Raw genomic sequence first — 21,337 nt, 5'->3', positions numbered from 1 at the left:
ATCAAGAATTAACTGAACAGAGTCACACATGTGCCAGAATGGGTAGACGGCAACCTCCATTCCCTCACCACTTGGGGTTTTATAATATCTGGTCCACAAATTAGAAGATATATTGAATTAACCTTCAATTTATCATCACCGGGTTTGATCTTACAACCTCAAGATTGCTAGCGCAGTAACATAATTTCAAAATATCATGTATGTACATTGAATTAAAATGCTCAATATCCCAAGGTTAGAACGCAATGGCATCAAAACCCAAGACTATACCTTTTCCAAAGGGCAGCAGCCCCAATCCTGATCCGGAAGTAAACAACACGTTGAGCCATCTGGGCATTCGGATTTCCCATCTGGGCAAACAATTGCTTTTACATTCTCATCTGTGAACAACAAGTCTTATTTCAGTCTCGGTAGTATTGTTCTTTTGCACCAACACAAAACAGTTTCCTCACTCAAAAAGACACATGTCATGACAGGTCACAGGTTGCGACCCAAGTGACCCTGTGAGCAAAGACGACATTTAGTTTCACTAACATTTCTAAGAGGCAGACCATGGTAATTGCGAGAAAGTAACAAGCGATGCAGACAAGTCCAGTCTATGTCTGGTATATTATTACAGAAACTTTACAGCACAAAAGGGCACCACTCAATCCACCTTACATGAGCTGACTCATCGAAAGAGCAATCGTGGACTTCCGGTTGCGGCTATGCCGAGGTAGGTCGCACGTTCGGCAGCTCCCGCCGGGAACGGACTTTTGGGCTCTTCAGAGGGGCCCCAACAGCAATTGTTCGACGGCTTCCAGTGTGGGAAGGTGACAGCAAGGACCCCCTGACATTATATGGATTGGACCAGGAGTGGAGCAGTTAAAAAAGTGATCTTGATGCAGTGAAAAGTGCGAGGGAGGAAAAACAAGATGGTGGTGGGTGGAGACCAAGCAGCATGGGTGCAGTGGTCGCAGGAGCAGCAGGGGTTTCCTAGACGCTGCTTTGAGGAGCTGAAAACCGAAATGCTGGCGCCAATGACGGCGATGATTGAGAAGCTTGTGGAGACCCAAAAGGCCCAAGGGGCAGCGATCCGGGAGGTGCGGCAAAAAGCTTAGGAGAATGAGGACGAGATCTTGGGCCTGGCGGTGAAGGTGGAGGCGCACGAGGCGCTGCACAAGAGGTGGGCGGAAAAATTCGAGGAGGAAGAATCTTCGGATTCTGGGTCTCCCTGAAGGAGTGGAGGGGCCCGATGCCGGGGCATATATGAGCATGGCGCTCAATTCGCTGATGGGCGAGGGAGCTTTCCCGAGGCCCCTGGAGCTGGATGGGGCTCATCGGGTCCTGGCAAGGAGACCCAAAGTCAACGAGCCGCCAAGGGCTGTAGTGGTGAGGTTCCACCGCTTTATGGACAGAGAGTGCGTCCTGAGATGGGCCAAAAAAGAGCAGAGCAGCAGGTGGGAGAACACGGAGATCCGAATTTACCAGGACTGGAGTGCAGTGGTGGCTAAGAAGAAGTACTGGTTTCAACCGGGCTAAGGCGATGCTCCATCGGAAGGGGGTGAAGTTCGGGATGCTGCAGCCAGCGCGATTGTGGGTCACGTTCCAAGATCGGCACCACTATTTTGAAACGCCTGATGAGGCATGGAACTTTATACAGACTGAAAATTTGGACTCAAATCGAGGGTTTGTCGTGGGGGGATGTTTACTGTGTTTGGGGAATGTTCTTTTTGTTTGAGTGCTGGATGGGGATGGGTGAATGGATTTGATGTGGGGGCTGTGGGAGAGTGTGGGCTTCGGTGTTGGAGGGGCAGGGCCCCACGGAGAAAGAGGCGGGGTGGAGGCCCGGGGATGGGGAGTTGGGGTAAGGCCGCAAAAAGGAGCTGCGCCAGAGGGGGCGGGGCCGGCTCAGGAAAGCGCGGGCTTTTTCCTGCGTTAGGGAAGGATGGGGGCGGGGCCAGGGGGGAAGGGTGGTGCTGGAGAGGAGTGCACACTGACTGCCAAGGGGTGGGGGATTCTCACACTGGGGTGTCGATGGAATGGGGGGGGGGGGGGGGGGAAGAAAGAGGCCGGGGTCAACTGACTTACGGGAGTGTCATGGGGGGAGCAAAATGGCTAGATGAGGATCTGGGGGGGGGGGGGGGGGGGGGGGGGGGGGCTGGGTTGCTGCTGCATTGGCCAAAAGGGAGCTGGAGGTAGGAGAGGTAGTCGGGCCGGGGTTCCGCCACCTGGGGGACTGGAGGGTGTGGGAGGCGCGGGCACGTGGCTGGCCTAGACAAGGAGATGGCTAGTCGGCGGCAGGAGCGCGTGATCCGGCTGATAACTTGGAATGTGAGGGGCCTAAACGGGCCGAAGGTGCATGTGGGGGTAGTCTGGGAGGTGTTGAAGGCGACGGTCAGGGGAGAGCTAATCTCCATTAGGGCCCACAGGGAGAAGAGAGCGGGGAGGGAGAGAGGTTGGTGGGGGAGACTTTAAGGGTAGACAGGAGGTATGCAGAGGCCCCCCGAGGAGGGGCTACTTAAGGAGCGACCGAACCTCCAGACGGAATTCTACCTGTTGACCACGGGGAAAGCAGAGGCACAGTGGAGGAAAGTGCAGGGGGCGATGTACGAGTATGGGGAGAAGGCGAGTCGGATGCTGGCACATCAGCTTCGTAAGAGGGAGGCAGCGAGGGACATTGGTGAAGTTAAGGTTCGAGGGGGGAATATGGTGCGGAGTGCGATGAGAATAAACAAGGTATTTAGGGACTTCTATGGGGATCTGTACAGGTCTGAGCCCCCAGCGGGGGAGGAGGGTTGCGACGATTCCTAGATCAGCTGAGGTTCCCGAGGGTGGAGGAGGAGGAGGTGGCTGGTTTGGGGGCACCAATTGGGCTGGAGGAGCTGGTTAAAGGATTGGGGAGCATGCAGGCGGGGAAGGCCCCGGGGCCGGATGGGTTCCCGGTTGAATTCTACAGGAAATACGTGGACCTGCTGGGCCCGTTGCTAGTGAGGACTATTAATAAGGCGAAGGAGGGGGGAACCTTGCCCCCGACAATGTCCAGGGCGCTGATTTCTTTGATCTTGAAGCAGGACAAGGGTCCATTGCAATGTGGGTGTATGGACCGATCTCGCTCCTCAATGTTGACGCTAAGTTGCTGGCGAAGGTGCTGGCTACGAGAATTGAGGACTGTGTCCGGGGGTGATTCATGAGGACCAGACGGGATTTGTGAAGGGTAGGCAGCTAAACAGAAATGTGCGGAGGCTCCTCAATGTGATTATGATGCCCTCGGTGGAGGGGGAAGCGGAGGTAGTGGCAGCTATGGACGCGGAGAAGGTCTTTGATCAGGTGGAGTGGGAGTATCTTTAGGAAGTGTTGCGGAGGTTTGGGTTTGGGGAGGGGTTCATCAGTTGGGTCAGGCTGCTATATAGAGCCCCAGTGGCGAGTGTGGCTACGAACCGGCGGAGGTCGGAGTACTTTTGGCTGTACCGGGGAACGAGGCAGGGCTGCCCCTTATCCCCCCTGTTGTTTGCACTGGCAATTGATCCGCTGGCCATGGCACTGAGGGAGTCCAGGAAATGGTGGGGACTGGTGGGGACACCCGGTATCATTGTATGCCGACGATCTGTTGTTGTATGTGGCGAATCCAGTGGAGGGGCTGGCGGAGGTCATGCGGATCCTTCGGGAGTTTGGGGACTTTTCGGGGTATAAACCTAACGTAGGGAAGAGTGAGCTCTTAGTGGTGCATTCAGGGGACCAGGGAAGGGGGATAGACGAGCTACCGCTGAAGAGGACGGAAAGGAGCTTTCGGTACCTAGGGATCCAAGTAGCTAGGAGTTGGGGGGCCCTGTACAAACTCAATTTGACGCTGTTGGTGGAGCAGATGAAGGAGGATTTAAAAAGATGGGATATGCTGCCACTCTCACTAGCGGGTAGGGTACAGTCGGTCAAAATGACGGTCCTCCCGATGTTTCTCGGTGTTCCAGTGCCTTCCCATTATGATCCCCAAGGCCTTTTTCAAACGGGTAAGCAGGAGCATCATGGGATTTGTGTGGGCGAATAAGAGCCCGAGGGTGAAGTGTGTGTTTCTGGAGCGTAGCAGGGACAGGGGGGGCTGGTGCTGCCGAATTTGTGTGGCAATTAGTGGGCAGCCAATGTGGCGATGATCCGTAAGTGGGTAATGGAAGGAGAGGGGGCGACGTGGAATAGGCTAGAGATGTCGTCCTGTGTGGGCACGAGCCTGAGGGCGCAGGTGACGGCACCGCTGCCGCCGACAAGGTACACCACGAGTCGGATGATGGCGGCGACACTGAAGATCTGGGGGCAGTGGAGGCGATACAGGGGCGAGGTGGGAGCCTCAGTTTGGTCCCCGATTCGGGAGAATCATCGGTTCTTCCCGGGAAGGATGGATGGGGGGGTTTCAGAGCTGGCATTGGGCAGAGATTAGAAGAATGGGGGACCTGTTCATCGATGGGACGTTTGCGAGCCTAGGGGCGCTGGAGGAGAAGTTTGGGCTACCCCCTGGAAACGCTTTCAGGTACTGCGTTTGTGAGGCGGCAGGTGAGGGAATTCCCACGGCTTCCGGCACGTGGGATTCAGGACAGGGTGATTTCGGGTGTATGGGTTGGAGAAGGCAAGGTTTCGGCGATTTACCAGGAGCTGAAGGAAGAGGAGGCCTCGGTGGAGGAGTTAAAGGGCAAGTGGGAGGAGGAGCTTGGGGAGGAGATAGAGGAGGGTCTATGGGCTGATGCCCTGGGTAGGGTTAATTCTTCCTCCTCTTGCGCCAGGCTCAGCCTAATACAGTTCAAAGTTACTCACAGAGCGCATATGACAGGGGCAAGGTTGAGTAGGTTATTTGGGGTGGAGGACAGATGTGGGAGGTGCTCGGGGTGCCCGGCAAATCACATCCATATGTTCTGGTCGTGCCCGGCGCTGGATGGGTTTTGGAGGGGTTTTGCGAGGACTATGTCCAACGTGGTGAACGCCCGGGTCAAGCAAAGCTGGGGATTGGCATTATTTGGGGTATCGGCCGAGCCAGGAGTGCAGGAGGCAAAAGAGGCCGGTATTCTGCCCTTTGCGTACCTGGTAGCCCGGCGGAGGATTTTGCTACTATGGGAAGATGCAAAGCCTCCTAGTGTGGAAGCCTGGACCAATGACATGGCAGGGTTCATCAAGCTGGAGAGGATAAAGTTTGCCTTCCGAGGGTCTGTGCAAGGGTTCCTCAGGCGGTGGCAAACGTTCCTAGACTATCTCGCGGAGCGTTGGGAGAAGTCAGCAGCAGCAGCCCAAGGGCGGGGGGGGTTCTTTTGGGGTGGCGTTTGGGTGAAGGTGGGGGGGGGGGGTTTCCCTATTTGTGATTTTAAATGTTATATGGGGGGTTATTGTATATGGGGGAAATCCAATGTATAATTTCTGATTGTTGTGTTCTTGTTTCTTTCTTTTTGTTGAAGGGGGGGGGGGGGGGCGTTTGTTGAAACTTCGTTGAAAAATTTGAATAAATATATATATATTTTTTTTTAAAAAGAGCAATCGTGCATACTCCCACACAACCCACTTTTATTTTTAAACATATCCCAGGTTAAGTTCCTCATTCTTAAATACGGTCTACTGCTTTTTAAAATTACTTATGGAATCAGTTTCAACCATCTTTTCGGGTGGAGCGTTTCAGAACACAACATGAATTGAAACAATTTCTCATCGCCAATCGAGATCATTTGTTAATGATTTTAAATCTATGATCTTTGCTTATTAATCCACTCAGCAAAAGGAATAGTTTTTCTCTACCAAAACCTATTGTTTTCAAACCGTCCATGGGTCATCTCTGTTCAAAAGAGAATAGGCTTAAGCTGCTCTGACCCCTCTTCTTGAAAGATGTCTGCCAGAGTTGCCTGTCTGAAACAATCTCATAGATTTCATAGAATTTACAGAGCAGAAAGAGGCCATCCGGCCCATCGAGTCTGCACCAGCCCTTGGAAAGAGGACCCTACTTAAGCCCACAACTCCTCCCTATCCCAGTAACCCAGTAACCCCACCTAACCTTTTTGGACTCTCAGGGCAATCTAGCATGGCCAATCCATTTAACCTGCACATCTTATTATTATTAATAATAAAAATCTTTATTGTCACAAGTAGGCTTACATTAACACTGTCATAAGGTTACTGTGAAAAGCCCCTAGTCACCACATTTCGGCACCTGTTCGGATACACAGAAGGGGGAATTCAGAATGTCCAAATTACCTAACAACACGTCTTTCGGGACTTGTGGGAGGAAATCGACACAGTCACGGGGCGAACGTGCAAACTCCACACAGACAGTGACCCAAGCCGGAGACCGAACCTGGGACCCTGGAGCTGTGAAGCAACAGTGCCAATCACTGCGCTCTCTCCCACCGCCAACCAAATAAGGTCACTTTGCTCAGAATCCTCTCTCTCCCCTCAGATTAGAAAAAAACATGATTAAATAATCAGTGATATGACACATCGGTCACTAAATCCTGAGGCTGTGCATTTTGCGAATGAGGCAGGAACAGAAAAATCAGTAGAGGACTGGTCAGCTGACTACAAACCTTAACATTTTATTTCATAAACTAAATTACAAACTGTGACAAGGACAGTGTAGAACTTCAGAAAGACAGACAAATTGGTAGATTGGGCAAATAGGTGACAGATGAAGTTCATGGAGGGAAGTGCGAGGTGATGCCTTTTGGTAGGAAGAACATGGGTGGACATTATAAAAGGGGTACAATGCTTAAGGGGTGCAGGAGAAGGACCTGGGTATTTATGTCCATAGATCATTGAAGGTGGTAGGACAGGTGGAGACAGCAGTTAATAAGTCATGTAGTATTCTGGGCTTTATTAAAAGGCACACAGAGTATAAGAGCAAGGAGATTATACTGAACTTATACAAGATGCTAGTTAGACCTCAGCTGGAGTATTTTGTACAGTTGTGTGTGAATAGGAAGGGTGTGAATGCATTGGAGAGAGTGCAGAAGGGGTTCACAAGAATGGTTGAGAAACTTCAGTTATGAGAATAAATTGGAGAAGTTGGGACTGTTCACCTTGGGAGAAAATTTGATAGAGATGTAAAAAATCATGAGGGGGCTGGATGGAGTAGATGGGGAGAACTCTTCTAGCTCGTAAAAGGATCAAGAACAAGAGGGCACAAATTTAAAGTGATTTGTCGTGAGAGAAAAACATTTTCACACGGAGTTGTTTGGGTCTGGAATGCAGTGCCTGGAAGTGTGGTGGAAGCTGGTTCAGTCAAGGCATTTAAGAGGACATTAGATGGTTATTTGAATAGAAACAATGCGCAAGGGTACAGGGAAAAGGCACTAAGTCATGATGCTCATGTCGGAGAGCCGGTGCAGACAATGGGGCAAATAGGCTCCTCTGCACCATAACAATTTTGTGATTCTGAATTATTTGTTCCCTGGGAAACATACTTCCCAACAATCAACTATACGGTCTGTACAAATTTCCCCCCTTTTTCACCCCCCCTCCCCCGCGACGAACAACCCTTCAAACCCGATCACAAACATCCCCCACCTTTCCTCAAACGCCCCTGAAGTGCCCCTTAACTCGTACTTTATCTTCTCTAATGCAGGAAGTCGTACAGGTCACCCAATCAAGCCGCTACCCTCGGTGGCGACACTGCCCGCCACTCCAGCAAAATTCGCCGCTGTGCGATCAGAGAGGCGAAGGCCAAGACATCGGCCTTCCTCCTCTCCATGAGCTCTGGCTTCCCTGAAACCCCAAATATCGCCACCAAAGGGTCCGGGTCCACCTCCTCCTCCACTATCCTGGCTAAGACCTCGAACACTCCCACCCAGAATCTTCCCAATTTTTTGCAACCCAAAACATGTGCGCGTGATTTGCTGGCCTCCGCCCACACCTCACACTCATCTGCTACCTCTGAAAGAATCCATTCATTCTTGCCCTAGTCATATGCACCCTGTGCACCACTTTAAACTGTATCGGGCTCATCCTTGTACAAGAGGTCCCGTTTACCCTACGCAGTGCCTCACTCTATAGTTCCCAATTGATCTCCCATCCCAACTCTGCTTCCCATTTCTCCTTGATCTTCACCTCCCTGCTCTCCTAGCCACTTGTAAATATTCCTAATTCCCCCCTCCCCTTCAACATCCAGAAGCAGCAATTGCTCCAGCAGGATGTATCCTGGCAACCTAGGAAACCCCCTCCAGACCTTTCGCACAAAGTCACAAACCTGCAGATACTTGAACTCACTCGCCCTCGGCAGCTCTACCCTCAGCTCCACCAGATACAGATCCCTCACCTTGACCAGCCCCACTTCCCTCCACCTCCTGTATACACCATCCATCCCCCACCCTGGCTCAAACCCATGGTTCTCGCACAGCGGCGTCAGCACCAACATCCCTTCCACCCTAAAATGTCTTCTCAACTGATTCCATATCTTCACTGTGGACTGCACCACCAGGCTCCTTGAATACCTCTTGGAGCCACTGGCAATAGCCCTCAAACTAGACCCCTTACAAGATTCTTCCTCCACAAAAGATTGAATGTTGTTCAAGATTCCAAGCAATTGATTATGCAAGGCAACACTAACATATCAAAAATTACAGTCTTCCTCCATCTATATTCAAATTAAAGCTTGGTTCTTCACAAACTGATAGGCAGATATGTAAATCTTCCGGGAGTTAAATGCCTCAACTGTATCTACTTTGAACACATGGCACTCATTTTATTCAAGTTCCTCTAATTAATTTGAGATACTCTCCACCTCCGTAATAGTTGCTATGCAACAAATTGATTACCAAATCCTATGACCAGCTTGCTGGAATACTGCACAAGCTGTTGTCCCCTACCACAGAGCTGGTTAGATGACATAAGCAGTGAGCCGTATAACTCTGGTTTGCATAGGGTTATAAAAACAAACACATTTGGATAGCCAAACCACACTGGAATGCAGTTGCCCCTACATTGCTCTATTGCCCCTTATATTCAAACATTTATCTAACCAATTCGGAAACATTAACTAGACCTAGTAAATGCACTTCAAACCTCAAGACATTTAAAGTCCCCGGAATTTCTTGCATTTAATTTTCTACTGTCTCAATTATGTTTCAACGTTACATTCTATGGCTCTTACTATAAAACCCAGCAATACATTAGCTTTTTTAAAAAAAATTACATTTAAAGCAGCATCTTGCAAAGTCAATGCCTTGTTAGCCTGAACTCATCTATTCTCCTACTTTCTCCCTTTCAAGGTATAATTGTTACTTTTCCTAAAAACAAAATACAGCTTTTCCATAATTAGCTTGTTCAGCCATCGAATGTGCAGGTGACCTCATCTGACCTCACCAAAGTTTTCAGGCTGCATTCACATCACGTGCAGATGGAAGAATGGTAACCTAACAGAACTATTATGTGATACCCATCTGTGAGTTTACAGCCTGTGATACTTAATAAAATTTAAAGCAAAAGCCTACACTCTTTCTATATCAAAAATAAATTTAACTTGTCATTTCAGTAGGTTGGAAGGAGTTACAAAAAATAAATATTTGTAACAAACTCTACCTCTTGAAAAACTTTTACTTTTTCCTGATAGAGGATAAAGTTGGGGATGGGAGAGAATGAGAAAAAGCAATTATTTTCATCAATACAATCTGAATTTTGACATCCTAGGCTTATATTCATTTAATGTGCATTCAGCTTACCAACGGGTTTGATGCAGGTTTTTTGTACTTTATCGCATTTGAAATCTTTCGGACAGCAGTAATTGTCATCACAACACACAGCCTGTAAACAGAATGATGCTCTGTGATAAATTGTCAGCAAAAGAAAAGCATGCAATGTTTAAGAAAGACGTGATCACCTAAAATAAATTCCCTTAATCCACCCGACAATTGTCAAATTGAAAGATGACATGAACAGAAAATGCAAATATTCAGTTCTGACAAAGATTATCCAACTTTCTCCCTTTCAAGGTATAAATGTTACTTTTTCCAAAACAAAATATGTCACTTCACTTGCTGGCAAATGAAGAAAGCAATATTAAGGCCGACATACCAAGAGGTCTTTTAAATCTTTACCTGGACTTTTCTAAAGTTTGTGATAACTAACTGTACAGCTCTACCAAATCAACTGAATAACTTGAGTGCTAGAAATACAGATTTGATTTGATTTCACCCAATTTTACACTTCAAATTTGATTTTGTTTCAAATATTTTAGTTAGTACTCCCCCAACCCCAGTACTTGAACTTTGTCTGAATCCATAGTTCCACCAGTCTAACTAAAACAATACAACTATTATTTCTGGATATGTGCCAATCTTTCAGTGGCAGTATTTTGACACTTGTTACTCATGGATTCGTTATGATGTTAAAAGTCAAGTGAACACATTCCACTTCCTTAGGCAAAGATCCATTTGGTCCATTTCTGCTATTTCACGCTGGCGAACACAAAATAAATCTTTCTGTCAGTCTTTAAATCTTGGCCTTGAAACAGGATCAGCTGTAAATATCAGTAGTGATCAATTGTTTAAGTGCTTTTGGGTTTCCTGGGGGGGGGGGGGGGGAGAAACGACTATCACAGTGAATAAAGGTAATGGCCTCTCATACCAGGCAAGTCAACCCCCTTCTTGGTCTACTGCGCTCATACTGGTAAGTAAATTTATATTCTGTATGGGCCACATAAACTGTAAACTTGAATTTCCTCCAGAGGTACCCTTCATTTCTGCTTTAAGTTGGAGGGGAACCAGATGGTTATTATATGCAGGAACATATAAACTATCAACATTAATTGAAGTGCCATTTTTAATATAGCTGCACTATACTTGCATCTTGGAGTATAATGAATTGGCAATCTTTGAGACTTTTTGTACCTTTTTATTACATAGAAAATTCTAGGAATGTGGGTTATTGGGAGGAGTTACCTTAAAGTGTCTTTTTAGAAAACACAAAGTAGATTTGCAAATAGATGAGCCACTTGCAGCAAGAGCATTATAGTCAGGCAGCCATTGACGCTGTTATACATGCCAAATAAGAATGAGGGAATTGTCAGTTCACCCCAGTGGTACACTTCTTGGTTGCGCTTTTTAATATCGGCAAGAGAGTCAACTGCCATAAAATTAAGATTTTAAAAACACTCGCTGGAGCTACTGAATAGCAAGTGCCTGGAGCAGATCCAAACATTTGCACACAAGGTGAATACAATAATGAAAATAAAGATCTAACTCATCACACTGCAGCAATATATAGTTTAACTAATTTGACAGTACTTATTAGCATTTAACTAGTTTACAAAGACAGTCCATAAAATAACTACACTCAGAGCTTACATCTTTCAGAGGACAGCAACCCCAACCAAAGTTGTTGGATGTGCAACAGGTGTATCTCTCAGAGCAGGACATGTTCCCGCAAAGCTCACTCTTAGCAGTACGCAGGTTTCCTACTCCAGAAACCAAGGGCAACTTTTCCTCTTTTACCCCAGCTCTTTTACATTTGGCTTTGTTCAGGTCACATTCGTATCCCTTTGGGCAGCAATGCTCCCAGTCCTTGCAAATAGTTGCCTGCAATGAAAACAGAGGAATGTTTTTGCAACATTCTGACAGAACAAAGGTAATGAACAGAGAAAATGCAAATGAATTATTAAAAAAAGAGGATTCTATACGCCTGGGATAAAGAACTCCTCTTCAATGTGAGCAGGTCTAATAGATTTTAGCTATTTACATTCAACTTCTGTATGTGATAAAATTAGTTTAAATTGTATAACCAGTCTAATACTTACATTATATTCAATTTGAATTGTTTACAATAAAAACAGTTCATGGAAGTCATGAGAACGCTACTGCTAAAATTAAAATATGCTTTCATACCTCAGTGAGTGGGCAGCAACCATAGACACCTTTTGACGTAGGCATACAAGTGTATTCAGGGGGACATTCAGTATTATCCAGACACATGTTCTCAGTCACTGCATTGGGTGTTCCCGCTTGAACGAGGGGGGTGGCTTCTACCTCTTCCCACTAGAAAGAGATTAACATGTGTGAAGTGATTTCCCATTCTTGGGTATTGTATTAACTACCAGTTAGTCATGGTCTGCGAACAGAATCCCTGTGGGTCCAACACAAAACTATGCTTCGGCCATCGACTTTCAGAATCTCATTTCCTAGTATGGTTGTAGGTTTTACTTAATAAGATGAAAGTGCAGCTATAGCTTCGAGCAAAGCACCTTCTTGGTCATGAGGTTTATTGTAGACCTTTGGAAGTGAATTTATAATCAGCAAGGGTTTTTTTATAAATTTAGGGAACCCAATTCAATTTTTCCAATTAAGGAGTAATTTAGCGTGGCCAATCCACCTACCCTGCACATCTTTAGGTTGTGGGGGTGAAACCCACGCAAACAAGGGGAGAATGTACAAACTCCACACGGACAGTGACCTAGAGCCAGGATTGAACATGGGACCTCGACGCCGTGAGGCAGCAGTGCTAACCACTTCGCCACCATGCTACCCCATAATCAGCAAGGTTAGATCTTAGTTCACGGTTCACTGGACACGATTACCCAAGAACCAAATTTATTAACCAGAATAATTTTGAAGCGCATCCGTTGAGACAGAGAATGATTGGTTCCTATATAACTAGTAGTTAGAACAATAAAATCTGCTATGGTGACACTGCTGCTGTTCTTATTTCCTTCCCCCCCCCCCCCATATGAGCAGCCCACGTATGCACAATTTCAGCTAAACACAAACAAAATGAGTTTCTCAGGCAGTTTATCGTAGTCTCACATGCAATTGGCTCATCATCAATCACTCCAGAAGACCGCCTGTAGTTTGAAACATTCACTCGGAATGTTAAAATTTGAAGAAAGAGATGGCCCAATGGGACATTGCAATATCGAACCACATAACTCAGGCATGTATTAGTCTGGTTACCATATAATCCAGTAATCCACATTGACATTTGCAGGCACTTTTCCATCAGGCTTGGCAGGCATCTATGGTAATTTTCTGGCCAACACTCAACAACTGCTTTGCATGTGAAGAATGGGTAATTCGTAAGAATTACTAGAGCTGCATCAGAGTATGAGCCATATACAAAATTGGACAGATAGATCGAAATGTAAAAAATTATGAGCGATATAGATTGGGTAGATTGGAAGTAACTTTTCCCCTTAGTAGAGGGGTCAATAATCAGGGAGCATAAAGTTAAGCTAAGGAGTGTGAGATTCAGAGGAGACTTGAAATCTGGAACTCACTGTCTGAATGGATGATAGAGGCAGGAAGCATTTAGATGAGCACCTGAAACATCATAGCATATATGGCTATGGACCAAATGTTGGAAAATGGGATTAGAATAGATTGGTGTTTGATGGCCAGTGCAGAAATTATGGGCTTTTTCTGTGCTGTAAAACTCAGAATTATTTGATAATGTTTCTAATATTGAAATTACAGCACAAGTCTCAATCATTTGAGCCACCAAGTTACCATGGTAGTCTCAGCAGGAATCGCTGGAACTTTCTTCACCCAGGGAACGCGACTCAAACCATGATGACAGGTTGAATGGGCAACATCACAGGTGGTATTTTCAGGGCAGCAGTGCAAATGATCTGAACAGCAAACTGCCTGGAACAGAAAAACAACAATTGTGAAATTTGCTAATGTTAAATCCAGCAGCCTAGCATTTTCTATGTAAGCTGCCTTATTTAGAAAGTCAACAAATATCATCTATGTTAAACCACCCCGGTCAATTACAAAATTACAGTCAAATGTTCAAAACGGAATTCACTTATGCTTACATAAATATTATTACAATTAAATCTTGTGCAACTCTTTAAACAGTAAACAATTAGAACCCAACAGAAATCCCTATTGTATTTAATTTAGTTGCTGTAGTTGTGGAGGGTCGAAAGCAATGAAAAACTGTACTTTACTACAAGTATGCCTCTTCATACCGAGTGGAGCTTAAATTCCATATAGAGGACTTCCGGTTGCGGCGATGCCCAGCTAAGCCGCACGTTTCGGCGGCTCAAGCTCAAACGGACCTTCGGGCTCTTTTAAGAGTCCCAACGGGAAATCTTTTCAGGACGAAACCCGGTGTGAGGTGAGTTAACAGGGAGTCCCCCCCAATGAAACAGAAAAATATCGGCGGCGGTGGCTACATCGCGAAGAATCCTCGAGGAAAGGGACAGGAGGAAAAAAGAAGCAAGATGGCGGCGGAGAAAGCCCAGGCGACATGGGGGCCCGATCAAGACGAATTCTTAAGAAGGTGTGTGGACCTACTTAAGAAGGAGGTGCTGACCCCGATGCTACAGGCAATTGAGGGGCTTAAGGAGGCACAAAAGACCCAGGAGACGGAGCTCCGCGTGGTGGAGCAGAAGGTGACGGACAACGAAGACGAGATCCTGGGCCTGGCGGTCAAAACACAGACGTACGAGGCGCTCCACAAAAAGTGCATTGAAAGGATTGAGGCCCTAGAAAACAGAGCACGAAGGAAGAACCTTCGGATCCTGGGTCTTCCTGAGGGAGTGGAAGGAGCGGATTGCGGGGCTTACGTGAGCACAATGCTAAGCTCGCTGATGGGAGCTGAGGCCCCTTCGGGCCCCTTAGAAGTGGAGGGGGCTCATCGGGTCCCTGCGAGGAGACCAAAGGCGGGAGAACCACCTAAGGCGACAATCGTGCGATTTCATCGCTTCAATGATAGAGAAGTGGTTCTGAGATGGGCCAAAAAGGTACGGAGTAGTAGATGGGAGAATGCGGTGGTACGTGTGCACCAGGATTGGAGTGCGGAGGTGGCGAGAAGGAGGGAGAGATTTAATCGAGCCAAGGAGGTGCTACACAAGGTGAAGTTCGGGATGCTGCAGCCGGCGCGACTATGGGTCACGTACCAGGAGAGGCATCACTACTTCGAAACGGCGGAAGAAGCATGGACCTTTATTAAAGACGAGAAACTGGATCGGAACTGAGGGACTGATCTTAGAGGGGAAATGACACTGTCGATGTATATCGGGATGCAAATTGGGAAGGGGGGGGGGGGGACACTAAGAAATGTGGGCGCCGGTCCGGGGAAAGAAGAGACATAGGCGGGGGATGAGGAATGGGAGTGGGGCGGTAGAGGGAGCTGCGCCACAAGAGGCGGGACAACTACAGAGAATACGGGGCCTACTGTCCTTGTTCCCGCGCCAGAAAGGTGATGGCGGGAAGATAGGCGCAAGGTAGATGGGAGTTCCCCACACGGGGGGGTCAAGGAGTGAGCGGGAGAAGCCGGGGTCAGTTGAAGTCAGCTGACTTTCGGAAGTAATATGGGGGGAGCAATCACACTAGATCAAGCGGGGGGGGGGGGGGGGGGGGTGTAACTGGGTTGCTGCAGAAATCAAAGAGGAACTGGTTAAAGAAAGGGTGGTCGGGGCTGGAATGCGTCACCTGGGAAACGGGTGGGAGCGCAGAATCGGGACGTGGGACTGGCCTAGAGAGGGTGATGGCTAGTCGACACGGGAAGGGGGCAGGTAGCCCCACAGTGCGGCTGATCACGTGGAACGTGAGAGCCCAAAATGGACTGATTAAAAGGGCCAGAGTGTTCGCGCACTTGAAAGGACTGAGGGCAGACGTGGCTATGCTCCAGGAGACACACCTGAAGGTGGCAAACCAAGTTAGGTTAAGGAAAGGATGGGTGGGACAGGTGTTCCATTCAGGGCTGGATGCAAAGAATAGAGGGGTGGCCATACTGATGGGGAAACGGGTATCATTCGAAGCTAGGAGCATTGTAGCAGATATGTGATGGTGAGTGGCAGGCTGGAGGGAACGGAGGTCGTGTTGGTTAACATATATGCCCCGAATTGGGATGATGCGGGATTCATGAAGCGGATGCTGGGACGTATCCCGGACCTGGAGGTAGGAAATTTGATAATGGGGGGAGACTTCAACACCGCGCTGGACCCAGGGTTAGATAGATCTAGATCTAAGACCGGAAGAAGGCCGGCAGCAGCCAAGGTGCTTAAGGGGTTTATGGACCAAATGGGGGGAGTGGATCCATGGCGATTTGTTAGACCGAAGGCCAGGGAGTTCTCCTTCTTCTCCCATGTTCACAAGGTGTACTCCCGGATAGATTTTTTGTTTTGGGAAGGTCGTTGATCTCGAGGGTGGAAGAAACTGAGTATTCAGCCATAGCTGTCTCAGATCATGCCCCACATTGGGTGGACCTGGAACTAGGAGAGGAGAGGGAGCAGCGTGCACTCTGGCGATTAGATGTGGGATTGTTGGCGGATGAGGGAGTCTGTGGAAGGGTGCGGGGATGTATCGAGAGATACGTGGAGGCCAATGACGACGGGGAGGTCCGAGTGGGAGTGGTATGGGAAGCACTAAAGGCGGTGGTCAGAGGAGAGCTGATCTCCATCAGGGCCCACAAAGGGAAAACAGAGGCCAAGGAAAGGGAAAGATTACTGGGGGAGATTTTAAGGGTGGATAAAGAATATGCGGAGGCTCCGGAGGAGGGACTATACAGGGAGAGACGACGACTCCAGACGGAGTTCGACCTGCTGACCACGAGGAGGGCGGAGGTGCTGTGGAGGAAGGCACAGGGGATGAGATATGAATATGGGAAAAAGGCTAGTCGCCTGTTGGCCCATCAGCTGCGAAAGAGGACAGCGGCGAGGGAGATAGGGGGAATTGGAGACGAAAAGGGAGCTACGGTGCGGAGAGCAGGGAAGATAAACGAGATGTTTAAGACCTTTTATGAAAGACTTTATAGGTCCCAACCCCCGGAGGGAAAAGAGGAGATGCGGCAGTTTTTGGACCAATTAAGGTTCCCGAGGGTGGAGGAGCAGGAGGTGGAAGGCCTGGGGGCACCAATTGGGGTGGACGAGGTTACCAAGGGGCTGGGGAACATGCAGGCAGGGAAGGCCCCGGGACCAGATGGGTTCCCGGTGGAATTTTATAGAAAATATGTGGACTTGCTGGCCCCGCTGTTGGTGAGGACTTTTAACAAGGCCAGGGAAGGGGGGACTCTACCCCCGACAATGTCGGAGGCGACGATATCGCTAATTTTGAAGCGGGATAAAGATCCGCTGCAGTGCGGGTCCTATAGGCCTATTTCACTACTAAATGTAGACGCCAAATTGCTAGCAAAGGTGCTGGCAACGAGGATAGAGGACTGTGTCCCGGGGGTGGTGCACGAAGACCAGACAGGATTCGTAAAGGGGAGACAACTAAATGTTAACGTGCGACGGCTATTAGGGGTGATAATGATGCCCCCAGCAGAGGGGGAGGCAGAGATAGTGGCGGCAAAGGATGCAGAGAAGGCATTTGATAGGGTGGAGTGGGAGTATCTATGGGAGGTGCTGAGGAGGTTCGGGTTCGGGGCCGGGTTTGTTAGCTGGGTCAAACTCCTCTATGGGGCCCCAACGGCAAGTATGGTCACGGGTCGGCAAAGATCGGAGTATTTCCGACTATACAGGGGAACAAGACAGGGATGCCCGCTATCTCCATTACTGTTCGCGTTGGCAATTGAACCACTGGCCATGGCGCTGAGAGACTCCAGAAAATGGAGAGGGGTGATTAGAGGGGGAGAAGAACACCGAGTGTCACTCTACGCAGATGACCTACTGCTGTATGTGACGGACCCAGTGGGGGGGGGGATGACAGAGGTCATGCAGACATTGAGGGAGTTTGGAGATTTCTCGGGATATAGGCTTAACATGGGAAAGCGTGAACTTTTTGTGATACACCCTGGGGACCAGAGTAGAGGGATAGATGGCCTGCCTTTAAGGAGAGTGGAAAGAAACTTCCGATACCTGGGGATTCAGGTAGCCAGGAGCTGGGGAACCTTGCACAGACTTAATCTGACACGATTGGTGGAACAAATGGAAGAGGATTTCAAGAGGTGGGACATGCAGCCACTGTCACTGGCGGGCAGAGTGCAAGCAATTAAGATGATGGTCCTCCCGAGGTTCCTATTTGTATTCCAATGTCTCCCTATACTGATCACTGAGGCCTTCTTTTAAAAAAATAGACAGGAGCATCACTAGCTTTGTGTGGGCAGGGAAAGTTCCGAGGGTAAGGAGGGGGTTCTTACAACGTAGTAGAGACAGAGGGGGACTGGCGCTGCCGTATTTGGGCGACTACTACTGGGCCGCCAATGTGGCGATGATCCGTAAATGGATGATAGAATGAGAGGGAGCGGCGTGGAAAAGATTAGAGAGGAAGTCCTGTAAAGGGACGAGTCTAGAGGCGCTGGTGACGGCGCCACTACCGTTCTCACCAAAAGAATTTACCTCGAACCCAGTGGTGGCGGCAACATTAAATATCTGGGGGCAATGGAGACGACAGAGAGGTGCGCTGGGTACCTTGGTGGGGTCCCCAATTAGGAACAACCATAGATTTGCCCCAGGGAGAATGGATGGAGGATTCCAGAGCTGGCACCAGTTGGGAATTAGGAGGGTGGGAGATTTATTTATAGACGGGACGTTTGCAAGCTTGGGAGCGTTGGAGGAAAAGTATAAGCTGCCCCGGGGAAATTTCTTGAGGTATATGCAGGTGAGGGCGTTGACAAGACAACAGGTGAGGGAATTTCCATTGCTCCCGACACAGGGGATCCAGGATAGAATGCTCTCGAGGATGTGGGTCGGGGAGGGCAAGGTGTCAGAGATATACCGAGAGATGAGAGAAGAGGGGGAGGAGCTGGTGGGCGAACTGAAAGGAAAATGGGAAGAAGAGCTCAGGGAGGAGATAGAGGAGGGTCTGTGGGCGGATGCCCTAAGCAGGGTAAATTCCTCTTCCTCGTGTGCCAGGCTTAGCCTGATTCAATTTAAGGTGCTGCATAGAGCACACATAACGGGAGCAAGGTTGAGCAGGTTCTTCGGAGTGGAGGACAAGTGTGGGAGGTGCGGCGGAAGCCCGGCAAACCACACACATATGTTTTGGGCGTGCCCGGCACTGGAGGGGCATTGGAGGAGAGTGACGGGAGTGATCTCGAAAGTGGTGAAGGTCCGGGTCAAACCAGCCTGGGGGTTAGCTTTATTTGGAGTTGCGGATGAGCCGGGAGTGCAGGAGGCGAAAGAGGCCGATGTCGTGGCCTTTGCGTCCCTAGTAGCCCGGCGTAGGATTTTACTCATGTGGAAGGAAGCGAAACCCCCCGGACAGGAGGCCTGGATAAACGATATGGCGGGGTTCATTAAACTGGAGCAGATTAAGTTTGCGCTGAGAGGATCGGCTCAAGGGTTCACCAGACGGTGGCAACCGTTCCTCAACTACCTAGCGGAACATTAGAGGGAAGATAGATGACCAGCAGCAGCAACCCAGGGGGGAGGGGAGGGAGGGGAAGTTTCATTTTATGTTATTTGGTTAGTTTACCATGTTAGTTAGTTGGGCAGCACGGTAGCATTGTGGATAGCACAATTGCTTCACAGCCCCAGGGTCCCAGGTTCGATTCCGGCTTGGGGCACTGTCTGTGCGGAGTCTGCACATCCTCCCCGTGTGTGCGTGGGTTTCCTCCGGGTGCTCCGGTTTCCTCCCACAGTCCAAAGATGTGCAGGTTAGGTGGATTGGCCGTGATAAATTGCCCTTAGTGTCCAAAATTGCCCTTCGTGTTGGGTGGAGGTGTTGACTTTGGGTAGGGGGCTCTTTCTAAGAGCCGGTGCAGACTCAATGGGCCGAATGGCCTCCTTCGGCACTGTAAATTCAATGATAATCTGTGATTAATCTAGGACAAAGGTTTGGCACAACATCGTGGGCCGAAGGGCCTGTTCTGTGCTGTATTTACTATGTTCTATGTTCTAGTTAGTTACTCTTTATTAGATTGTAGTTATCATGTTACTTGTACTGTTAACTTTTCTTTTCGTTTGATGTGTAAGGGGAAAAATTGTGAATGAAAAATTTCAATAAAATATATATATATATTTTTTTAAATTCCATATAGATTACCAATCCCAATCTGGAGAGCACCAACACTAAGATTCAGGGCGGCACAGTGGTTAGCACTGCTGCTTCACAGCACCAGAACCCAGGTTCGATTCCTGGCTTGAGTCACTGTGCTGAATCTGCATGTTCTCCCCGTTACTGCGTGGATTTCCTCTGGTTTGGTTCTAGAAGTCTCGAAAGACGTGTTTGATAGACATTCTGAATTTTCGCTGTGTACCGGAACAGGCGCCGTAGTGGGGAATTTTCACAGTAACTTCATAGCAGTGTTAATGTTAGCCTACTTGTGACACTAATAAAGATTATTATTAGGTCACAGAGGAGTGGTTTGTCCAGCCAATTCTCTCAGATTGTCAAATTAAGATTCTAGGAAGCTCTGTATCACACTTAACCAGGAGTAGATCCTGCCTGAAAAAAAGAAACTCGGATGGAGAAAAAGGTCCAAAAACCAGCTTTGCTTTGACCATTATGGGGAAATTACTGAGATGACAAGCTGCCCCTGCTTGGATCATATGGCTGACTGACCCTTGACAAAGAAACTAAGGGTTAGCATACAGAAACAAACCAATCAAGGAAACAAAATTAGGCTGTTCTTATTCTTCAAAGGAAATCTCAGCAATATTCCTGATCCACTCTCAGATGTGAAATTATCATGCACTGACTATACATGGGCCATTGACTGACAATGAAACCCAGGAAGTCTAGTAGATTCAACACCTGCAGCATATTGATGAATCTCTGGAGGAGTCACTTAAGAGGATACTGTAGGATAGAGGCGAGAGGGAGAAAGTTAGTAGGAGGGCGAGCGGGAGAGACAGTAGAGGGAAAAGTTAAAATGAACAAAATGTTGAACTTCAGCATGCCTTCCTGTACCAGTGTCAATCGGCTCTGCCAAGCAACACGTGCTGCTGTGCAGTAAATGTGAGCAAGGTGCGAGGGACGGAGTAGGGAGAAAAACCTCGCGAAATCGTTGCTGAAAGGAAATATTGAACAAGAGTCTCGCTCTGTGTGTTTCCACACACACACACACACACACACACACACACACACGGGAGCACTGGTTGGAAAGTGAGCTTGCGAACCAAGTCCCCTTGTGTGCTGAGTATTCCGAGCGGGCAGGACAGCAGGCTTTGACTGCGCTCTCTTCCACTCTCACACTCGCTCTGGGTCAATCCAGCACTCCTGCTGCCGATTACTTCCAAATGTGGGCGTGTCAAAAGCCCTAATACACCACAATATCTGCTCCTGGCCCAGGAACACAGCTTGCTCCCTCCCTGGCAGGAGCACCGGGCAACCGTGCCCACTGAGAGCTGCCCCCCCACTTCCATAGAGGCGCTGCACAGAGGGAGCACAGAGAGAGCCGCCCTGGCTCTCTGCAAGAGGGACTAGGCTGGTCTTTACCCCACTTCCCCACCCTTCCCAAACACCCGACAATTATTTACCCCCCCCCCCCCCATCTTCAATCCTTAACCATGGGAGGGGTG

At 48.6% G+C, this 21,337-nt stretch overlaps 1 protein-coding gene across 4 annotated transcripts in view; it reads right to left on the bottom strand.

The window, feature by feature from the left end:
* The window catches only part of grnb (granulin b), a 137,586-nt gene that overhangs the window by 57,518 nt on the left and 58,731 nt on the right, over positions 1–21,337 (bottom strand). For all 4 annotated transcript variants that reach the window (XM_072487041.1, XM_072487043.1, XM_072487042.1 and 1 more), the window contains 5 exons: positions 13,431–13,568; positions 11,817–11,966; positions 11,280–11,510; positions 9,657–9,738; positions 271–380 (listed from right to left, as the gene is read on the bottom strand). In XM_072487041.1, the coding sequence (XP_072343142.1) occupies positions 271–380; positions 9,657–9,738; positions 11,280–11,510; positions 11,817–11,966; positions 13,431–13,568 (711 nt within the window). The remainder of the gene's footprint in view (positions 1–270; positions 381–9,656; positions 9,739–11,279; positions 11,511–11,816; positions 11,967–13,430; positions 13,569–21,337) is intronic.

The sequence above is a fragment of the Scyliorhinus torazame genome, chromosome 21 (assembly GCF_047496885.1).
Source record: "Scyliorhinus torazame isolate Kashiwa2021f chromosome 21, sScyTor2.1, whole genome shotgun sequence".
Classification (NCBI taxonomy): domain Eukaryota; kingdom Metazoa; phylum Chordata; class Chondrichthyes; order Carcharhiniformes; family Scyliorhinidae; genus Scyliorhinus; species Scyliorhinus torazame.
This window is presented reverse-complemented; position numbering and strand designations above follow the sequence as displayed.